This window comes from Acomys minous (assembly GCF_964271855.1).
Source record: "Acomys minous genome assembly, chromosome: 13".
NCBI classification, from domain to species: Eukaryota; Metazoa; Chordata; class Mammalia; order Rodentia; family Muridae; genus Acomys; species Acomys minous.
The window spans coordinates 939,176-959,416 of record NC_140495.1 but is presented as its reverse complement, the minus strand read 5'-3'; the positions used below and the strand labels follow the sequence as shown (position 1 = coordinate 959,416).

Below are 20,241 nucleotides of genomic sequence, written 5' to 3'. Positions count from 1 at the left end.
GCAGATTTCTGTGAGCTCAAGGCCTGGTATACACAGTGGGTTCCAAGACAGTGCACTACATAGTAAGACCACATCTCAGAAGGGGTTAAACAAAGGAACTGAGGCAGAGGCAAGTGGATCTCTTCAAGTTCAAGGTCAGTCTGTTCTACATAGCAAATTCCAGGATAACCAGGGCTACGTAAGAGAGACTATCTAAATCAATCAAAACAGGAACTCTGAAACACGCCAGTAAGTTGGTCCCTTGCTGAGAACTGGGGAAGCTCTGAAACACACACATAACGCACATAACATTTAAACCTGCAGCCAAGCATGCTGACACACACCTGTATTCCCAGCACTGGGGGGACAGAGGTAGGAGGATTATTAGGAGTTTGTGCGTTAATTAGTGAGTTCCAGGCAAGGCAGGAGTAAGACCCTGTCTCAATATGGTCAAACATATTAAGACACTGTTGAGCTTAGAGCCCCCAGCTATGTTATAGTCATGTTTGGTTAGGATTTGGTATTCTGAATGGTGGGAGCCTTTGAAAACTCTGGGCAGGTATGGGGAGAGAGAGAGAGAGAGAGAGAGATAGTGTGTGTGTGTGTGTGTGTGTGTGTGTGTGTGTGTGTGTGGTGTGTTGATAGTAGCTGGGTTTTGCGCTTGTAAGAACTAAATGCTAAGAAATCCATGGGTGTGTGGCATTGAGGTAGGGGAGGGTATTCTACTTTGTACATTGGTTTTTTCATGATTTTTTACTCACAATTCTCCCCTGACGTGGTGACGTTTTCTTGCCTTGTAGGAGCCTGTGTGAAGTGCAGCAAAGGGGTGTTTGGAGCCGGCCAGGCCTGTCAGGCCATGGGAGACCTCTACCACGATGCCTGCTTCACCTGTGCAGCCTGCAGTAAGTGTGCAGCAGTGGGTGTGGAAGGAGGGATGCAGGACTGGGAGGGCGGGGAGGGGTGAGGGTGTAGGGCTGGAACCCCGAGCTGCTTGCCTCCTAGGCAGTCGCTCCACCATGGAGTCACACTCCAGCGGAGTATCGTTTAGAGCAAGGACTCTTAACCCCAGTACAAGGCTAATGGAGTAAGGTGACTTGTCTCTACATACTTAGGATAGTCGTTGAGTGGTTTCAAAGTCGTCCTTAGTAACACAGGTGTGTAGTGTACAGCGGAGGCCTCGGGACAGAGGGGAGAGATGCGCAGGGCCTACGCTGGCGGCCACACACCTAGAGACCATTGGTCAGTTAGCAAACCTAGTGGGAGGTGGTGGGTTGAGCTGATGGCAGCTGCTCACCGTGGAGTCTGTGAGGCACGATGTCTGCATGTCTGACTCAGGCGTGGATTACGTCTGATTATAGCGTCTGCTGAAGATCGGTGCAGAGGAGGTTTTGGTGAACGTTTCTCCTCTCTCCTTTTTACCTGTGATTCCTTCCTGTTTATTTATTTATTTATTTTTATTTTTTTATTTTTTCAAAAAAGGACTTTTATTTATCTTTGAAGGAATGAATAGAAATCTTAACACACTGAGAAAATTACTGCTCTACAACTGTGCTCACTCAGTTTTGGCAGATTGGCATCTATGCACTCACATTTCCTCCGTCTGGTTCCTCAGACTGCTTATGCTGTAAACATGCTCCACTGGTGATTTAGGCATAGACCCCAGACCGCGAAAACGCTGGTGATGCCACTCAAACAAAGAGTCCACAAAGATGACGATGAGACTTCTGTTCTTATCGACCAGGGAAACCAACCTCTCCTTGGGAGAGAGCTGAACTGCTTAATTTGTATGTGAGCACTTTCCTTCTTTTTTATTTTGTCTGAAACCCATATAGTAGCCAGTATGACAGCCACTCCTGTAAGTCATCTCTTGGCTGGAGAGATGGCTCAGAGGTTGAGAGCACTGCCTGCTCTGCTAAAGGTCCTGAGTTCAATTCCCAGCAACCACATGGACACATGAACACTTTGGAGCTTGCCATCTCAGCAGAAGGATTTTAGGGAACACAGACATTTAGCCCATTTGTACCTATGGCTGTGTGAACAGTATTTATTCCTTAATGAAACATATAACCTGCCTCAAATGGTAGCACACAGACACTGCAGACTAAGGTGGCACCTGGGCTCTTTAAGTTTTGAATATAATTTACATTGTATTCTGCTATGAGTGTCTTTCTCCTCAAAGACTCATGTTGATGTGCAATGGCCGGAGTCATAGTTGATAGTTTTTGGAGGTGGGGATAATTTTTGGACAGGCTTTGTTGGGGTTATGAGAATGGAGCTGACCAATTGCTTTATAGTAAGATGGAAGACTTATGTCATTCTGAGGTGCCTCACGCTGCCTTTGGCCTCTGCAAAGTCCCCTTTAGCAAGAAGACCCTCTCCAGATGTGCCCTTTCCATCGGGAACATTTAAAACTGCGAGCTCAATAACCTTTTTCTTTATAAATTATTCAGACTGTGCTATTTAGTGATGGCATAGAAAACAGACTAAGACACCCTGACAACTGAAAAGACTTTGTCAAAGATGCCACCTTGCTGGGCCCTTGTCCTAACATTAAAGGGATGACAAACGCAAAAAGAGTCAGGTGAGACTGGTGTGGTGGCGCACGCCCTTAATCCCAGCACTTGGGAAGAAGAGGCAGGTGGATCACTGTGAGTTCAAGCCCAGCCTGGTCTACACAGCGAGTCCAGGACAGCCAAGGCTACACAGAGAAACCCTGTCTCGGGGAGCGGGGCGAAGAGTCAGGTAACTGCAGTGCTCTTTGGAGGACACTGAGAAACAATCTTGCCGTGTGGTCAAGGAGCCTCAGTGGACACTCCTGAGCATTGGTCAGAATGCCTCATTTCTCTGTAGAAATGAGAGGCTGATACTGGGCTCCCGCCTACCTACTTTGCGTTTAGGAAGCTACATCCGAGGGAGGCATCCCACAAGACTGAGGCACACCTCTGTCTTTCTAGGTCTGGGCGCTGTGGCAGGTACTTGTGCACAGGTTTGCACTTCATCACCCCTTGATGAATAGCCATGTTTAGTTTATTTTTAGATGTGAGAACCACACGGCAACCACAAAGACCCATGCAAAGACAGAAGAAGCCTGTTGCCATGGCCTTGAAGTGCATCTGTCTTTGCTCGGTGTCCCCTCTAGTTTTTATCTGAATTTGTACCCTTTTTAGGGTTGTGACTAGAACGTAACCAGCGTGCACCCTCTTATTTAGCGGCTGTAGCTGCCCAGTGCTCGCATGGTAACCCACTGAGTCACTCCACAGTCTTGTGGCATTTAGCTCCTTCTGGCTTATGAGTTATTAAACCTCTTTGTTCATTTTTTCCCTCCACTGGGCTGTTTCCTTGGAGTCCCTTCCCAGAAGTAGGCTTCCAGGGCGTGGAAGTGTAAGCATCTGTGTGGGTTGCTCACGGTTTCCTTTCTTGGTGAACTCTTCAGTCCTTGAGTGTTTGGTTGCCATGGAGACATGCACTGTAGCCTTCTCCTCCTAATGCTTTACCCACCTGTGGTGGCTGTGGCCCTAATAGGAGGCTCTTAGGAAGCTGTTAGCTCATCCTGAAGGAGAAAGCAGGGGTGGCCTGGGCAATGCTGGCTCACACTATCAAGAAACTTGGCTAAGCATTCATCTCTGGTGGTGGTGGGTTTGGAATGAGAAGAAAGAAGTGTGCTGACTTGTGGGGGTGGTGTGGAGTTAGTTCCCTTTGGCACTTTCTAGAATAGGCTAAAACGGAGAAATTAGGCAAGGTCTTATATAATCACCCCAAACAGTTTGGGTCAGAAAAAATAAGATTTTTGTTGTCAGGGTTGCATGTGTGCATTTGTGAGAATAGATGCAGAGGCCAGGGGGAAACTATTGTTTATCAGGACACTTTGATTTTTTTCTGTTTATTATATTTATTCTGTGTGGGTGAGTGGCTGGACTTGCATATGCTACAGGACACTTGTAGAGTTATATAATAGCTTGTAAGGTTGGTTCTCTCTCTGCCTCTCTGTCTCTGCCTCTCTGTCTCTGTCTCTGCCTCTCTGTCTCTGTCTCTGTCTCTCTCTGCCTCTCTGTCTCTGTCTCTCTCTGCCTCTCTGTCTGTCTCTCTCTGTCTCTCTGCCTCTTCTCTGTCTCCCTCCCTCCCTCCTTCCCTCCCTCCCTCTCTCCGCCATGTGGCTTCTGGAGATCAAACTCAGGCTATCAGACTTGGTGGCCAGCGTTGTTTACCTACTGAGCCATTTCCATGGCCCATCTGCCATGTCTTTTGAGACAAGATTTCTCATTAGCCTAGGGATCACTAATGAGGATGGACTGGCAGGCCAGAGAGCCTTGTGGATCCTTTGTCCTCAACTCCCCAGCCTGCGATTATAACACACTCCACAGTGCCTGCTTTTTAATGTAGATTTTGGCATCAGATTCCCGTCTTCATGTTTACATGAAGTTTACACTCCCAACTGAATCATTCCCCCAACCCAGAAAGGTTCTCGTGAGCCACTTTGCTTTCTTTACGAAGTCTCAAGCTGCCTCTGGATCCAGCACCCTGTTCCTTGGCTTTGGAAGTGACCTTACCAACCCAGCTTTGGAAACACTCACATATTCTGGGATCTGAGTTCTGGCCCTAATGATTGTGTGGCCAATGGCATTAACCACTAAGCCGTCTCTCCAGCCCAGAACTGAACTTTTTTTTCCCCCCTGAGACAGGGTTTCTCTGTGTAGCTTTGGCTGTCCTGGACTCGCTTTATAGACCAGACTGGCCTTGAATTCACAGCGATCTGCCTGCCTTTGCCTCCCGAGTGCTGGGATTATAGCAGTGTGCCACCATGCCTGGTTCAGAACTGAACTTTTAATATTACTTTGTTTTAATTACATTTGTATGTAATTAGCCTCATGTGTCTATTAGCCACTGGGGACAACATAGATGTAAACTAATCTAGATGACTGCTTAGCAGTTTTACTTCCTTTAATGAGGAACTCATCTCCTTGATGAGAAACCTTTGCATTTTTACTCATCAAGGAAACATTGGTAGTGAAGTCAGCCAATGGCCAACTACTTTTTTAGAATTTGTTATCTCATGCCTGTTTCTAAAAGAGAAGGTGGTGTTTCTGCAGCGTAGTTTTACTTGTCAGATTAAATGCCTGGCCTCTGTGTGGCCCCTCAATGCTGTCCCTGTCACTTATCCACATTGATTTTATCTGTTGAAGTACTCTGAAGGCAAATGTGAAATATTTATTCAGCACATTCACAGGAAATGGTTTTGAATGGCTTTTCTGTATGTTTATCAGTTGGTATTTTATTAACTATGTGATAATAGAAAAATTAAGAACTTCTTTGACTTGTATTTCCCAACTCAGGGAAACATTATTTGGTGCACAGCTAGTATTCATACCTCCAGCCATGTCCTACTTGGAAGCCTTTTTTTCCCCCCTTTTAAGACAGGGTTTTATTGAGCCCAAGATGACCTTTCACTTTCAGAGTAGAGAGACAGGCCTTGAACTCCTGATCTTCCTGTTTCTGCCTCCTAAGAGCTTGGGTTGCAGGAATGCATCGCCTCACTCAGCTGGGAAGCAGGAGATTCTGAGTCTAGAATTCTAAAGTTGCAGCTCTGACTCCCATCTGGATATATATATGCTTGATGCTTGTCATCCAGTGTTATGATTTGACCACAGTGCGTTGCACCAGGTGGAATCCTGGCTCAGGATCAAGGCCAGAGAGGCCCTGTGCTTGGTAGCTGGGAACTTACTAGGAACATGGGTCCTCAGCTCCTTCTTATCCATACTAAACCAGGAGCTCTGGGACAGGGCCGGACAGATCCACAGGTGGTGGTGTGTAGGGTGGGGAGGTGCGTGTATATGTGTGTTTACAGGTAGCCCTTGTGTTACTGGTGTGTGCATAGCAGCAGGATGCTTTTTTAAAGATTTATTTATTTACTTATTTATTATGTATACTGCATGTACACCTGCAGGCCAGAAGAGGGCACCAGATCTCATTATACATGGTTGTGAGCCACCATGTGGTTGCTGGGACTTGAACTCATAACCTTTGGAAGAGCAGACAGTGCTCTTAAGCCTCTGAGCCGTCTCTCCAGCCCCAACACCCAGCTTTTAACATGAGTTCTAGAGATGCAAACTCATGTCTTCATGCTTGTACAAGTAATCCTTCTGAGCCACCTCCACACACTCCCATATAGGTGGTTTTATGATGCGAGTGACGCTTGCTCACCGGGCTGCTTGTTCTGGCCTCTGTCTGTGTTAGCGGCAGCAGCTACGTGATGATGCGCATGCCTCTAAGCTTCTGTGAGAGGTCAAACAGCGGCGTCTCTCACTGCTCAGCTGAGCAAAGTGGGGGTGAGATTTCACTGGCAATATGAAGCAACCCAACATCTTTCCTGTAATGGAATGAAGTGTGTGTTCTCTCATCACACTGGGATTAGGGGTGCAACGTACAATTTGGGAACACTCTCACCTCCAGCACTGGGGGAAACATCTCTGTCAAAGGCTGCTTGAAGAAGTAGATCAGGGTACATTTTGTGTGACAATACAGATACCCCACAGCCTTGTGATCTCCGTGACGATCAAGCACTTGGAATACACTCTTAACCATTAAAGTTACTTACTTATATTCGTGTGTACATAGCCACTTATGGCAGTAGCTGCTGACTGTCTCCCAAGTACTGCACTCTGGGAGAAAACCCTTACAGAATAGAAGCAAGAGAAATTGTAGTGTGAAGACTGTTGACTTCGCCCCGGGAAGACCTGTATTTGAATCTCAACTCCAACATTTGAGTTTGACTTCTTTAGTCTTTACTTACCCATCAGCAAAGGAAGACTCAGTAAGAATGCAGCAAGTTAGGCTCAAATGCCTCCCGTGGAGGGTTGCATTATTGCAAGATTAGTAATTTGTGCTACCTCCTAACACACTCTGCTTGCCTCAGTCTGTCCTGCTGCCGCCTGGGTTTAGCACCACCTAGTGGTAGCTCTGCGCTCTGGCCGTGAGGATCCTGCTCCTGGATCTCTAGGTGAGCTGGTGTCTGTCTGGCCTGATCGGGAGTGACTGATCCTGGATCAAGCATTCTTGGCTTCCCTGCTCTCACGATGGGCTGCTTTCTGTTTCCCGACTTGCTCCCTTTGTGCCTCCTTTCTCTAAACAGGCAGCAGTTGCCTCCAAGTATGAGTTAGAGCCAGGCTTGCTCTATCCAAATGCGTGGTATTGGAGAATTCTGACTACACTCACCTGTGACAGAATAGAACAAAGGCCCGATGTGTAAAGATGCTGCGTTTGCACTCACTGAGGAAGGGACAACGTAGACTTGTGTTTTACAGAAGTTAGGACTGTGGGGTGGCCTAACGAAGCAGCTGGTCGGCACCTTTAGAGTCAGACGGCGCTGCCCGGTCGTTACCTGCATGAGCCTAGCATTCCTCATTTATGACGCTTTTGATGGGAGGCGAGCTCAGCAGCAGAGCGCCTGCCTGTCATGGACAAGGTTCTGGGCTCCATACCATTACTGGGGAGAGTTACGTTTATATGAGGCCTCGAACTCACAGTGATCTGCCTGCCTCTGCACCCGAGTACTGATATTACAGTCATGCGTCGCCACACCATGCCTGGCCTAAATAAATATTTTTATACATAATTCTAAAACGAACAAAGAAACCAAAAAAAAAAAAAAGAAAAAGAAAGAAAGAAAGAAAAAAAAAGAAAAGAAAATTGAAATTTCTAATAATGTTTTTCAAGTATATTAGAAGTACCTAAAGAGGAAAGTAACTTTCGCCTGTGACATCTCCTCCACTGCTGGCCCCTCTTTGCCTTCCCCGTGCCAAGTCAGTGGTGTGTATGATATTTTCCAAAATGGAATTGTGCTCTGACTACACGCGTCCAGCTTGCTTTCTTCATTCATCAATGTGCTCTGACTTTTTACAGCATAAGCATTTTCTGGCTGTACAGCAGTGCATCACCTAGAGCTGCTCCGCTTTGTGTAATCATTTCTTTGAGTAAATGTTTATCAACATTTTTTTTTAAATTCTGTACCGAAGCCAATTCAGACTCACGGAGTCAAGATAAGCATCTTAAAACTTCCTCTCCAGGAAGAGTTTGTCATCTTACACTTACTCAGGAGCTTAGGAAACGGCAGGGGCAGGCACCACGAAAGGCTTTCCAGTCCGTGTTGTGTAACACCTGTGTGTGTTTGCATGCTCGGGGGAGTTAAGACATTTGCATATCGTGGTCTCTGTAGATTTCAGGATAGAGCTGACCTTTCCCCGATTAAGATTTCCTTTAGATGTGTATGAGTGTTTTGCCAAATGCTCCATGTGTTCCACCCTCGTGCAAAGTGTGCATGGAGGCCAGAAGAGGGTGTGAGACCCTGGAACTGGAGTTACTGCGTGCTGTGAGCCGCCATGTGAGTGCTGGGAATGGAACCCCGTGTCTTCCCCAAGAGCATCTGGCTCTCTCCACGGCTGAGCCATCTCCCCAGCTCCTCCACGGCTGAGCCATCTCCCCAGCTCCTGCACGGCTGAGCCATCATCATCTCCCCAGCTCCTCCACGGCTGAGCCATCATCTCCCCAGCTCCTCCACGGCTGAGCCATCATCTCCCCAGCTCCTCCACGGCTGAGCCATCATCTCCCCAGCTCCTCCATGGCTGAGCCATCTCCCCAGCTCCTCCACGGCTGAGCCATCATCTCCCCAGCTCCTCCACGGCTGAGCCATCATCTCCCCAGCTCCTCCACGGCTGAGCCATCATCTCCCCAGCTCCTCCACGGCTGAGCCATCATCTCCCCAGCTCCTGCACGGCTGAGCCATCATCTCCCCAGCTCCTGCATGGCTGAGCCATCATCATCTCCCCAGCTCCTCCACGGCTGAGCCATCATCATCTCCCCAGCTCCTCCACGGCTGAGCCATCATCTCCCCAGCTCCTGCACGGCTGAGCCATCATCTCCCCAGCTCCTGCACGGCTGAGCCATCATCTCCCCAGCTCCTGCACGGCTGAGCCATCATCTCCCCAGCTCCTGCACGGCTGAGCCATCATCATCTCCCCAGCTCCTGCACGGCTGAGCCATCATCTCCCCAGCTCCTGCACGGCTGAGCCATCATCATCTCCCCAGCTCCTCCACGGCTGAGCCATCATCTCCCCAGCTCCTGCACGGCTGAGCCATCATCTCCCCAGCTCCTGCACGGCTGAGCCATCATCTCCCCAGCTCCTGCACGGCTGAGCCATCATCTCCCCAGCTCCTGCACGGCTGAGCCATCATCATCTCCCCAGCTCCTCCACGGCTGAGCCATCATCTCCCCAGCTCCTCCACGGCTGAGCCATCATCTCCCCAGCTCCTCCACGGCTGAGCCATCATCTCCCCAGCTCCTCCACGGCTGAGCCATCATCTCCCCAGCTCCTGCATGGCTGAGCCATCATCTCCCCAGCTCCTCCACGGCTGAGCCATCATCTCCCCAGCTCCTCCACGGCTGAGCCATCATCTCCCCAGCTCCTCCATGGCTGAGCCATCATCTCCCCAGCTCCTCCACGGCTGAGCCATCATCTCCCCAGCTCCTGCACGGCTGAGCCATCATCTCCCCAGCTCCTGCACGGCTGAGCCATCATCTCCCCAGCTCCTCCATGGCTGAGCCATCATCTCCCCAGCTCCTGCACGGCTGAGCCATCATCTCCCCAGCTCCTCCATGGCTGAGCCATCATCTCCCCAGCTCCTCCATCCCACAAGCACTGGTTTCTAGCTCCACCACACCGGACCAGATTTATTGTTTTGCCAGTTTATAGGATGGAGATAGAATTTCACTGTGCTTCTAATTTACATAATAGCCCCCCCCTGGCTTTTCAAGACAGGGTCTCTCTGTGTAGCCTTGGCTGTCCTAGACTCACTTTGTAGACCAGGCTGGCCTTGAGACCCACCTGCCTCTGCCTCCCAAGTGCAGCACCAGCTGGCCTGGCCTCTCAAATGCTAGGCTTACAGGTGTCCAGCACCACACCAGCTAATAGCACCCATTAATTAAAAACAGCAACAGCTGTCATCCACAGTTGGCATTCCCTATGTGAGGTTAGAGTCAGGGGCCCTTTCTTTAATGCTATCTTTATTATAGAGTAACCTTTTTTCTTTTACCTGTTGAAGTTATTTTTATAAAACAGTGTTTGTTTCTCTTAGCTTATTTCTTAACCTGGCTATCACACAAATAATTAAGACTCTTTTATATTTGTTTAATAAGCTTCACAACACAATCTTTTTTTTTTTAAAGATTTATTTATTTATTATGTATACAGCCTTCTGCCTGCATGTGCACCTGCACACCAGAAGAAGACACCAGATCTCATTATAGATGGTTGTGAGCCAACATGTGGTTGCTGGAAATTGAGCTCAGGACCCTTGGAAGGGCAGCCAATGCTTTTAACCTCTGAGCCGTCTCTCCAGCCCCACAACGCGATCTTGAACAGTTTAAATCTGCTCTTAACCCTCTGTGTTACTTGTCTTACTCCCAGCAATACTTGCACTTGTAGGAGCTCCACCTGCTTCCTTCTGATCTTTCCTGGACCTCTCCCGTGGCTGATTCCCCTACTTCCTCCTCTAACTCCTCCTCCCCTGACTGACAGGAAGTCCAGCCCTATTCTCTCCCTGCTCAGCGACTGGCTGCAAGCTGTTTTATTGGCAAACCAGGGAACAATTGGGGAGCAGTGTTTACACAACATTCAGGCAGAAATCAAAAGTTAAACTATACAATAACCTTATGCCTACATTTACCCCATCTCCCTGTTTTTACTTCAGGCAGGAAGTTAAGAGGAAAAGCCTTCTATTTTGTCAATGGCAAAGTATTCTGTGAGGAAGATTTTTTGGTGAGTATATCATGCAGGCTGCAGGGAGGGTGGCTTAGGGCAGGGTCCTGAGAGGCCTGATGCCAGGAAACTGTTTCTCTGCGCTTCTGGTACAGCTGGGAGAGGGCTGTTCCCTCCCCGTGGATGCCTGCTGGGTAGCCTGACTCCCGAAGCTGAAGACAAGCTGCAAGCTTTATGCATGTGTGCATGTGCCTCTTTCCCAACTAGAGTGGGGGTGGGGAGAGCACAAACGCGCAGGCGGGAATGCAAGTGTGCATGTACATCCGTGTGTGTCAGTGCATTATGCATACACATGCAAGTGTCAGTGTGCGTGTGCTTATTGGGACACAGGGTGCCAAGCCCCAGCCCTGTCCTGGATACACTCATGAAGATCTGCCTGCCTCTGTGAGTGCTAGGATTAAAGGCGTGTGCTGCCACCCTCAGCCCTGGGACCCATAATTCGTATTTGCTCCAAGTTTCCAAGTGATTCTAAGGATCTTGTCTTTGGGAATCTTTGAGATGAGGGATTAGAGCCTCTCTGTGTTAATTTGTTGTATAGAGCTTGACACAGCGAGGGGACCCATATACAGCTACTAAAATATGGGCAGCCCAGCACTGCCCAGGACTCTGCACACGCTTGCACACCCACCCTCAGGGGGACCGTAGGTTTCTCAGAAACCCATCCTTCTCCCTGCTGGTGGGGAGGTGGTTGACCCGCTTTCTTCTCTCTACAGTACTCTGGCTTTCAGCAGTCTGCAGACAGGTGCTTTCTTTGTGGACACCTGATCATGGACATGGTGAGTACTGTTTTGGAAAGAGGCTAAAAAGAACGTAACAGTTGAGCACGTTTTCTTCCTGGTTGTGGTCACCACTGGTTCTTGCACAGTGCAGCCGCTTCCTCTCTAGTGGAAGCTGTGGTCGGCTTAGAGCAGTTTTAACCACGCACACTGCTGTGATTCTGCTCACACCCGCCGACCTCTGGCTTCTCTGTGGTCCTTTCCCAGTGAGGTGCTAGGACCAGCTTGCTTTACTTTCTGTCACCTGGGAACCAGGTCCAGTCAGAGGAATGCTGTCGTTTTCTTCTTCCAGCACAAGCCATCCCTGAGAAAGCTTTTGGCGTTCATACAGACGGGCCCCAGGCTTTCATATCCCATTCTGTGCTCAGCCGCTGGCTCTTCTAGGGTGTCTGGGTCTCAGTCTTTGTTTCATAAGTGAGAGTAAGGTTTCCTGTGGAATCAGGTACTAAGTTAACAAATTATTTATTGATGGGAACTGGCCTGAAGAATTTAAAAGCTAGTTGGGTGTGGTGGCGCACGCCTTTAATCCCAGCACTCAGGAGGCAGAGGCAGGTGGATCACTGTGAGTTTGAGGCCAGCCTGGTCCACAGAGTGAGTCCAGGACAGCCAAGGCTGCACAGAGAGACCTTATCACAAACAAACAAACAAACAAACAAAAAACCAAAACCAAAAAAAAAAAAAAAGAATTTAAGAGCTAAACTGGGTGGTGATGGCACACGCCTTTAATTCCAGCGTTTGAGAAACAGACACAGGTGAATCTCAGAGTTCAAGACTAGCCTGGTCTGTAGAATGAGTTACAGTATGGCCAGAGCTACACAGAGAAACTTGTCTCAAAAAGCAAAACAAAACAAACAAAAAAGCAAACAAAAAACCCACACCCAACCCCTACCCCAAAAAAGAAAAGAAAAATGTCATTATGAGATTCACACATACTGTTCCTTTGTTTTTATTTCTAAGTGGATTTCATTGTATGGCATATGAATTTGGGTGTTTGCCATTTTTGAGCTACCTGTGTGTAGCTTCTGCCATTTCAGAGCACTGTTGTTAAATGGCTTTTCTTTTTCCCTTTGTTTTGTTTTGAGATGGTCTCATGTAGCTCAGGCTGATCTCAAAGGCTACCTTAAGTTTTTGATTTTCATGCCTCTGCCTATGAATGGTGGGGTTACAGGCATGCATCACCAATAGTTATATGTGTTGCTAGTCTTTTGTTTGTCCTTATTTTTTGAAACAAGCTCTCACTATGTAGGCTTGGCTTTGCTATATAGGCCCGATTGGCTCAAACTCACAGAGATATACCTGCCTCTGCCTTCTGCGTGCTGGGATTAAAGGAGTGTGCACAATGCCAGGCCTGGGCTGGGTATTGACCCTTGGGCTTAGGCAAACGCTCTACCAACTGAGCTACATTCTCAGCTTTTGTACATGACTTTGATGGCTGTGCTTTATTTCTGGCTATATGCCAACATTATAAAGCAACGGTGTTCAGAGCTCTCCCTGCTCATGAGGAGGAGTACCTGCTGTCATCTAGGCCTTAAACACAGCAGCGCTTAGCCCTGGGACATCATTGGCCTCACTACTAGCCAAAGCCTCCCTGAAAGTATTAATTACTTTTCTTTTTTGTGTGTGTGTTTTGTTTTTTTGAGACAGGATTTCTCTGTGTAGCCTTGGCTATCCTGGACTCACTTTGTATACCAGGCTGGCCTCGAACTCACAGCAATCCACCTGCCTCTGCCTCCTGAGTGCTGGGATTGAAGGCATGAGCCACTACCCCTGGCTATTAATTACTTTTCAACTGTTGTGAAAAGACACCGTGACTGAGCCAAGAAACAGTTTACTGGGGCCTTACAATTCTAGAGGGTGAGTTCATGACTATTTGGCAAAGAGCATGGCAGATGGGCATGGTACTGGAATAGTAACTAAGTGCTTACATCCTTGTCCAAAGGTAGGAGGCAGAGAGAGCTTTTAAAACCTTAAAGACTGGGCCTGGAGAGATGGCTCAGAGGTTAAGAGCTCTTCCAGAGGTCCTGAGTTCAATACCATCCTCGATCATAGCCATCTGTAATGAGATCTGGTACCCTCTTCTGGCATGCAGGTGTACATGCAGGCAAAAACACTGTATACATAATAAATAAATCTTTAAAACCATAAAAAAAAACAAAACCCTAAAAGACCACCCCCAGTGACACACCTCTCACAACAAGGCTACGCCTCCTAAATCCTTCCAAAATAGTTCCGCTGGGCATGGTGGTGCGTGGCTTTAGTCCCAGTGAAGGCAGAGGCAGGTGGAACACTGTTGAGTTCGAGGCCAGTTTGGTCTACAAAGTGAGTCTAGGACAGCCAAGGCTACACAGAGAAACCCTGTCTCGAAAAGATCAACTATATGAGCCTATGGGGCCGTCCTCATTCAAACCACTACACTAAGGAATTTGGCTTCCTCACCTAGTACGTGTGAGTGTGCAGGCAGGCATACGCCGCACGCCATCGCCCTCCACCTGTCTGTTTAAGACTGACTGGCAGCTTTAAAACAGGACTCTCAGAACTGCTGCCAAGAATTCCAATGTAATATTTTTACTTATAAAAATTATGTGTGCCTGCGAAGTGGTATGTACATGTGAGTTCAGTTCTCCGCGTGTGTGTGCGTGTGTGTGCGTGTGTGTGTGTGTGTGTGCTTCCCTGTGTGTGTGTGTGTGTGTGTGTGTGTGCCTGCGAAGTGGTATATGCACGTGAGTTCAGTTCTCCTTGTGTGCGCCTGTGTGTGTGTGTGCGTGTGCGCCTGTGTGTGTGTGTGCCTGTGTGTGTGTGCACGCGTGTGTGTGTGTGTGTGTCTGTGTGTGTGTGTGTGTGTGCCTGTGTGTGTGCGTGCGCGTGCATGTGTGTGTGTTAGTATGTCCACAAGTATGTGAGTGCTCATAGAGTCCAGAGGAGGATGTCAGGCTCCCTGGAGCTGGAGTTACAGGTGTCTGTGAGTCAGCAGATGTGGGTGCTGGAAAGTGAACTCAGATCCTCTGCCTTCACTGATGAGCCATCTCTCTTGCCCCAGAGACCCTTGCAGACACACACTTAGCTCTCTAGCAGAGCCCCAGCTATCCAACTGTACAAGCTGAAAACACGGGTAGTGAACGGGTATTTTCTGAAATAGGCCTATTCCTCAATGCCAGAGTTTTGGAGACCAGCCAGGATGTAGCAGAATGGTGTCTTCTCTGGATTTGACGTTAGGCACAGTGAGGGCTACATTAATCTAGGGATCTCTTTGTCTTTAAGAGGAAATGCATTCCAGTTGCCAAGCGGACTTTGGAAGCCTGACAGGTGTTCTTCTTTGGCGGTTAGCTGCAGGTGGGGAGGGGATTTAGAGGCTGTAAAACCCGACAGGGAGTGAGGAAGTCTGAGATACCGTCTGCGATGGCACAGTGGTCCTCCTGTGCTCCCTGGCAGGGGGGTGGGGTGGTGGGGGTGGGGTGGCCAAGGGGGTGGGGTGGGGGGGTGGGCAGGGGGGTGGGGGGGTGGGGTGGGCAGGGGGGGTGGGGGGGTGCTACAAACCTCCAGTGGAGGGAGCTGGATGGTAGCACATGTCTTCCACGGTCTTGCAGCATCCTGCAGGCCCCCTTCCTTAGGCCTGTGTGAAGGCTTTCTGCAGGGCTGAGCACCAGCCATGGACGGCTGCTCTGTGTGTTCCCTGCAGACTGGTGTTGGGTGCTCCTGTCCGTGGTGATGTCACAGTTCTGTTATTTTTGCTATCTCATGGCCCAGGTAATTGCAGAAGTAAATCTCCCACTCAATCAGCAAACACACCTGAACTACAAATTACAGCAGTCCCTGATTCTAGTAGCACGCGTCTAATTATCTTAAGACACCGGCTGCGAGACATTAGGTCTGTGACCCTGAATAGGAGATCTGGGGTGGGGTCCGGGAATGCGTGTCTGTACCAAGTTCCCAGGTAGTACTAAAGCTGCAGGTGCAGGGCCCACACTTTGAGACGGGGACTCCACAGCCATTCCCGATGAGTTCAGTTACTGACCCACTGGCCTTTCCTTCCTGTTTCTTCTCCTTTTCCTCTTCCCTCTTTTCTTCCTTCCATTTCCCCTTTTTCTCTCCTCACATTGTCTCTCCTTCCTCCCTCCGTCCCTCTTCCCTCCCCTCTCCTCCTCTTCTCCCCCCTCCCTCCTGCCTCCCCTCCCCCTCCCCTCCTGCTTCTTGGTTGTCTGTGTTTTGGAAGGCTCTAGTAGCTCAAATTATCACATCCAAATCAAATGACATGGAGAGGAAGGAGGCCTTTGGGGCTTTCCCTTCATTGTGTTTTAAAAACAAGGGCAACAACAGAGGGATTCGTCTGTTTTGCTTGGACTTGAGATGATGAGGTCTCCAGCCAGGCTTCTAGGCTGTCACACTGCAGGATCAAAGCCACATGGAGGGGTCCCAGGATATAAGGAGGTTTTTGTCCAAGTTCTCCTAGCTCTATCTGGAATTTCTTTCCATTCTTTTATACACCTGATGTTTTCCTTATCAGAGATAGAAGCTTTTGTGACTGGATTTAACTGGTTTATTGCTTTTTTCCAAGGTTCTGGTTCCAGGACAGGCCTAGCCTTACCTAGCATTGCTTTTTAGGAAAGAGCAAGTTTCCTGCTTTGAAAGAGGGACCAGGTGGGAGTCTTGCTATTCCTCCCAGTCAGTAACCGAGGGAGCGCATAGTCCTGAGAGAGTGCATGGTCCTCTCCTGCTGCTGTGTCTAAGCAGACTAGCCCCTCTTGACCTTTGTCCGGATGAAACTCTGCACTAGGTAGAGCCTGTGTCAGTATGCTCCTCTTTCTCCGCTTCCCTTCCTTTCTTTCCTCCCCACGAACAGTTGTGTGTGTGTGCCCTCAGATCCTACAAGCCCTGGGGAAGTCCTATCACCCTGGCTGTTTCCGCTGTGTCGTCTGTAATGAGTGTCTGGATGGAGTGCCTTTCACTGTGGACTCCGAGAACAAGATCTACTGTGTCCAGGATTATCACAAGTAAGGAGAGAGGGAGGGAGTGGACAACAACCTGCAGGCGGCCCCGCTGAGCTCAGGGACCTGCACAGAAACTGTTCACACAAAACAGTAACCAGAGGAAGCCAACAAGCCTGTGGCTCCAGCTTCACCTAATTTCACCAGGCACCGAGTCAGACTTAGCGCCTACCACTCTCTACTTGATGAACCAGCCCAGCTAGCTAGGAAGGGAGCAGGAAGCAGCCACATGTCCCTGTAGCAGCCAGGAATGATTTTCATATTCCAAAGAGTGAGCCCAGCTCCACATACCCCCAGGGCTGGCCATAGTGGGACTCGTGGCATCGCCACATACCCCCAGGGCTGGCCATAGTGGGGCTCCTGGCAGCTCCACACCCCCCAAGGGCTGGCCATAGTGAGGCTCCTGGCAGCTCCACACCCCCCCAGGGCTGGCCATAGTGAGGCTCCTGGCAGCTCCACACCCCCCCAGGGCTGGCCATAGTGGGGCTCCTGGCAGCTCTACACATCCCTGAGGGCTGGCCATAGTGGGGCCCCTGGCAGCTCCACACCCCCCAAGGGCTGGCCATAGTGGGGCTCCTGGCAGCTCCACACCCCCCAAGGGCTGGCCATAGTGGGGCTCCTGGCAGCTCTACACATCCCCGAGGGCTGGCCATAGTGGGGCCCCTGGCAGCTCCACACCCCCCCAGGGCTGGCCATAGTGGGTCTCCTGGCAGCTCTACACATCCCCGAGGGCTGGCCATAGTGGGGCCCCTGGCAGCTCCACACACCCCCAGGGCTGGCCATAGTGGGGCCCCTGGCAGGCCCTGGTTGCCGTTTTTATGCTGGTAACAACACAGGTGTGCACCGTGTTCCCTGTGCTTCCCCTCAGAGTGCTGGCCCCCAAGTGCGCAGCCTGTGGACTTCCCATCCTGCCCCCAGAGGTAAGATGCTCTCTAGATCTGTTCCTAGGTCTTCTACAGACTGGAGTATCTTCCTTGAGTCACTTGGAAGATCTGTAACCTGTTCTTTCATCTTTCAACATACCCCTCCAATGCCCAGTACTGTCTCTCTCGCTCCAGGGCTGGCTTCCTAGCCCCATGTCCTTTTCGTGCCTGTTTGACATGTGTGTCCCTGTGCACATGCAGTCATGCATACATTACACATGCAAAAAAATTAAATTAAAAGAAACGTCCCCATTGGTCTTTTCTCAGTGTTGTGTCTGACATCCCAGGTCTCCCTGCACCCACCCACTCTCACATCCACTGAATCCAGTCTTTTTCCCACAAGTCTTTAGTATTCACTGTCGGCTTCCATTCCTCGCCCAAGGCCTCCTGTCATGACCCCACAGTCTCTTTCCACCCTGCCCCATTGTTGCTGATGTTCCATGGACTTCTAACTGGCCTCTCTTGCTTTTCTTTTGTCTCAGGGCTCAGATGAGACCATCCGTGTTGTGTCCATGGACAGAGACTACCATGTGGAGTGCTACCACTGTGAGGTAGGCCTCTCCCTGCCCAGCCCTAGGTCATGGGACTGAGGTGGCCACCACGTTATCGCTGAGGTCCGTCCTCAAGAGGGAACTGTGTGGGGGTGGTAACAGATGCTTGGGGTGAAGGTCTGTTCTATTTTATTTTACAAATTCAAAACGAGAAGGTTCTGAAGTTGCAAAGCTCAGAGGATTGTGGGTAGTGTGCGGTAGTACAGTCAAGGACACTGACATGTAGGAGGAGGGTGGGGATGGGGTGTCCTTCCCTCCTGGGGGCAGAATGTTCTGTCAGAAGCTTGTCTGAACCGAGCCCTTTTGGAGATAGGCCCATGGATTAGTGGGTGCAAAGGTGGTGGGGAGCTTCTCTGACCTGTGCGATACCCTACATTGAAGTAGGCACAAGTGCCTCACGACTGCCAGAAAAGCCAGAGGTCCCTCCCCACCATGCTTTACTCCATACTGAGAGGATTCATCCACAGACGTGGACGAGGTTCACTCGTGGTCTTGTAGGTGGGGAGAGCAGAGAGCATGGCCCACGTGCACACTGGTCTCACTGCCAACACTGAGGAAGCAGGTGCTCATCATGGCGCGAGGCACACGGCGAGTCTGGAGAAGAGAGTGAAGACTGAACAGTCTTCTCTGCACGTTCATGAGTCTGGTTGGCCACTGAAAATAAAGTGCCTTGCTAGGCAGCGGTGGTGCACCTCTAAGCTAAAGGGCAGCCTGGGGTACAGAGTGAGTTCCAGGGCTGTCATGAAAAAACAAACAAGCAAAACCACCACCAACAAAATACAAGTGCCACAATTGAAATCATGTGTGTCCTTCCTCGTTTTCTAGTAGCCACATTCAAACAGCTGAAAAGAGACTGGCTGGGTGCTGGTGATACGGCTCAGTGGCGTGCGTGCCTACCATGCACGAAGTCCCGGCTTCAGTATGAAGCAGCACACCGAGTTGGAGTGGTAATACGCACCTAGCATGCTGAGGCAGGGGGATCAAAAGTTCAAGGTCATCCTTGAGTACAGAACATATCTAGCCTGGCTGCGAGAGACACTATCTCAGAAGAGGAGGGATGCCTGGGATTAGTTAACCAACTCAAAAGATGCACAGTGCTATCATTTCAAGTGGTCCATATAAAAACTACACATAAGATATTTTTCTATCCTCTTTGGCTCTTCTGTCTTGGAAGCCTGGTGTGCATTTGTTCTGAAGCTACGTCTCAGTTCCAACCCATCTGAAGAGCTTCATGGCGGCGTGTGGCCAAGGGTTCTTCCACTGGCCAGGAGCTGCCCACACCGCAAGGCACTCTGCTGACCGGGTGGGTGGTCTATTGTGTTTATGGTGCCTTCTTGCCTCCTTGCAGGACTGCGGTCTGGAGCTTAATGAGGACGACGGCCACCGCTGCTACCCGCTGGAGGACCACCTGCTCTGTCACTCCTGCCATGTCAAAAGACTGGAGAAGGGACCCTCGCCTCCAGCGCTCCACCAGCACCACTTCTAGCTGGAGACATGGGGGGGGGGTGGCCGAGGCTGCCAGGGAGGGCTCCGTGCAGCACTCCTGGGCCCCTGAGCTGGAGCCCAGGGAGCGGAGGGACAGGGGTCAGGTTCCTGTGTGTGTGAAGGATGTCTTTCTTTTAACCACAGCAGTGTGTACTCCACATTCAGCGCGTGTGCTTTCCAAGTGCTTTTCAAACCCCATTGTCACACCCTCATGAAATCACTCAGGAAGACGATCTTGCTTGCACACGGCACATGACACAAGATTGCGCCTGCGTAGCTGGACACATCCTACTCCCTGGAACAGGCTTTCAGATTGTGTCGAGCACATTTCACAGTGTCCCTAAAGAGAACAGTGATGGAGGTGAGCAACACTTCCTCCCGCTAGGAAAATGCCTGTACCCAGACAACCTTCACACCCCTGCGTGACTTCACAGTTTCCCCCTCGGAGCTTTAGCTCCTCTGAGAGTGCTGCAGACTCTTACCAGCATTACAGCAATAAAGAAGCATCGAGTATGCTTTGCACCCTTGGAGATTGCTTGGTAAACCAGAGCCAAGTTTAAATATCTGGGAGGCTGGGTCTCCCTGCTGTGCCTCGGCCTTCCTTTGCCCCGCCCCTCAGGCAGTGGAGCTGTGGCTGCCTTGTGCTAGACAGCCAGCTTTGGAAGGACCGGTGCAGGCACCAGGCTCCTTTCCCACTGTTTGGTGCTGATTTTTCATTGCTTCCTCCAGTCTGTGAC

At 49.9% G+C, this 20,241-nt stretch overlaps 1 protein-coding gene and 1 long non-coding RNA gene across 3 annotated transcripts in view; one reads left to right on the top strand and one right to left on the bottom strand.

Annotated features, from left to right (window-relative positions):
* The window catches only part of LIMD1 (LIM domain containing 1), a 40,923-nt gene extending 21,341 nt beyond the window's left edge, over positions 1-19,582 (top strand). Inside the window, exons 2-8 of the mRNA XM_084752345.1 lie at positions 780-881; positions 10,720-10,787; positions 11,501-11,563; positions 16,421-16,551; positions 17,414-17,465; positions 17,951-18,019; positions 19,368-19,582. Coding sequence (XP_084608471.1) covers positions 780-881; positions 10,720-10,787; positions 11,501-11,563; positions 16,421-16,551; positions 17,414-17,465; positions 17,951-18,019; positions 19,368-19,505 — 623 coding nt within the window. The 3' untranslated portion in view covers positions 19,506-19,582. The remainder of the gene's footprint in view (positions 1-779; positions 882-10,719; positions 10,788-11,500; positions 11,564-16,420; positions 16,552-17,413; positions 17,466-17,950; positions 18,020-19,367) is intronic.
* Positions 11,500-19,358, bottom strand: LOC311580673. 2 transcript variants are annotated; one of them, XR_014773551.1, is made up of 3 exons: positions 18,461-19,358; positions 15,098-15,256; positions 11,500-11,993 (listed from the first exon to the last, which is right to left on the bottom strand). It is a non-coding gene; the product is annotated as an uncharacterized lncRNA (long non-coding RNA). The 2 variants fall into 2 exon arrangements; XR_014773552.1 differs by lacking the exon at positions 18,461-19,358 and having other exon boundaries at positions 15,098-16,413.
* Positions 19,583-20,241: the final 659 nt, after the last annotated feature.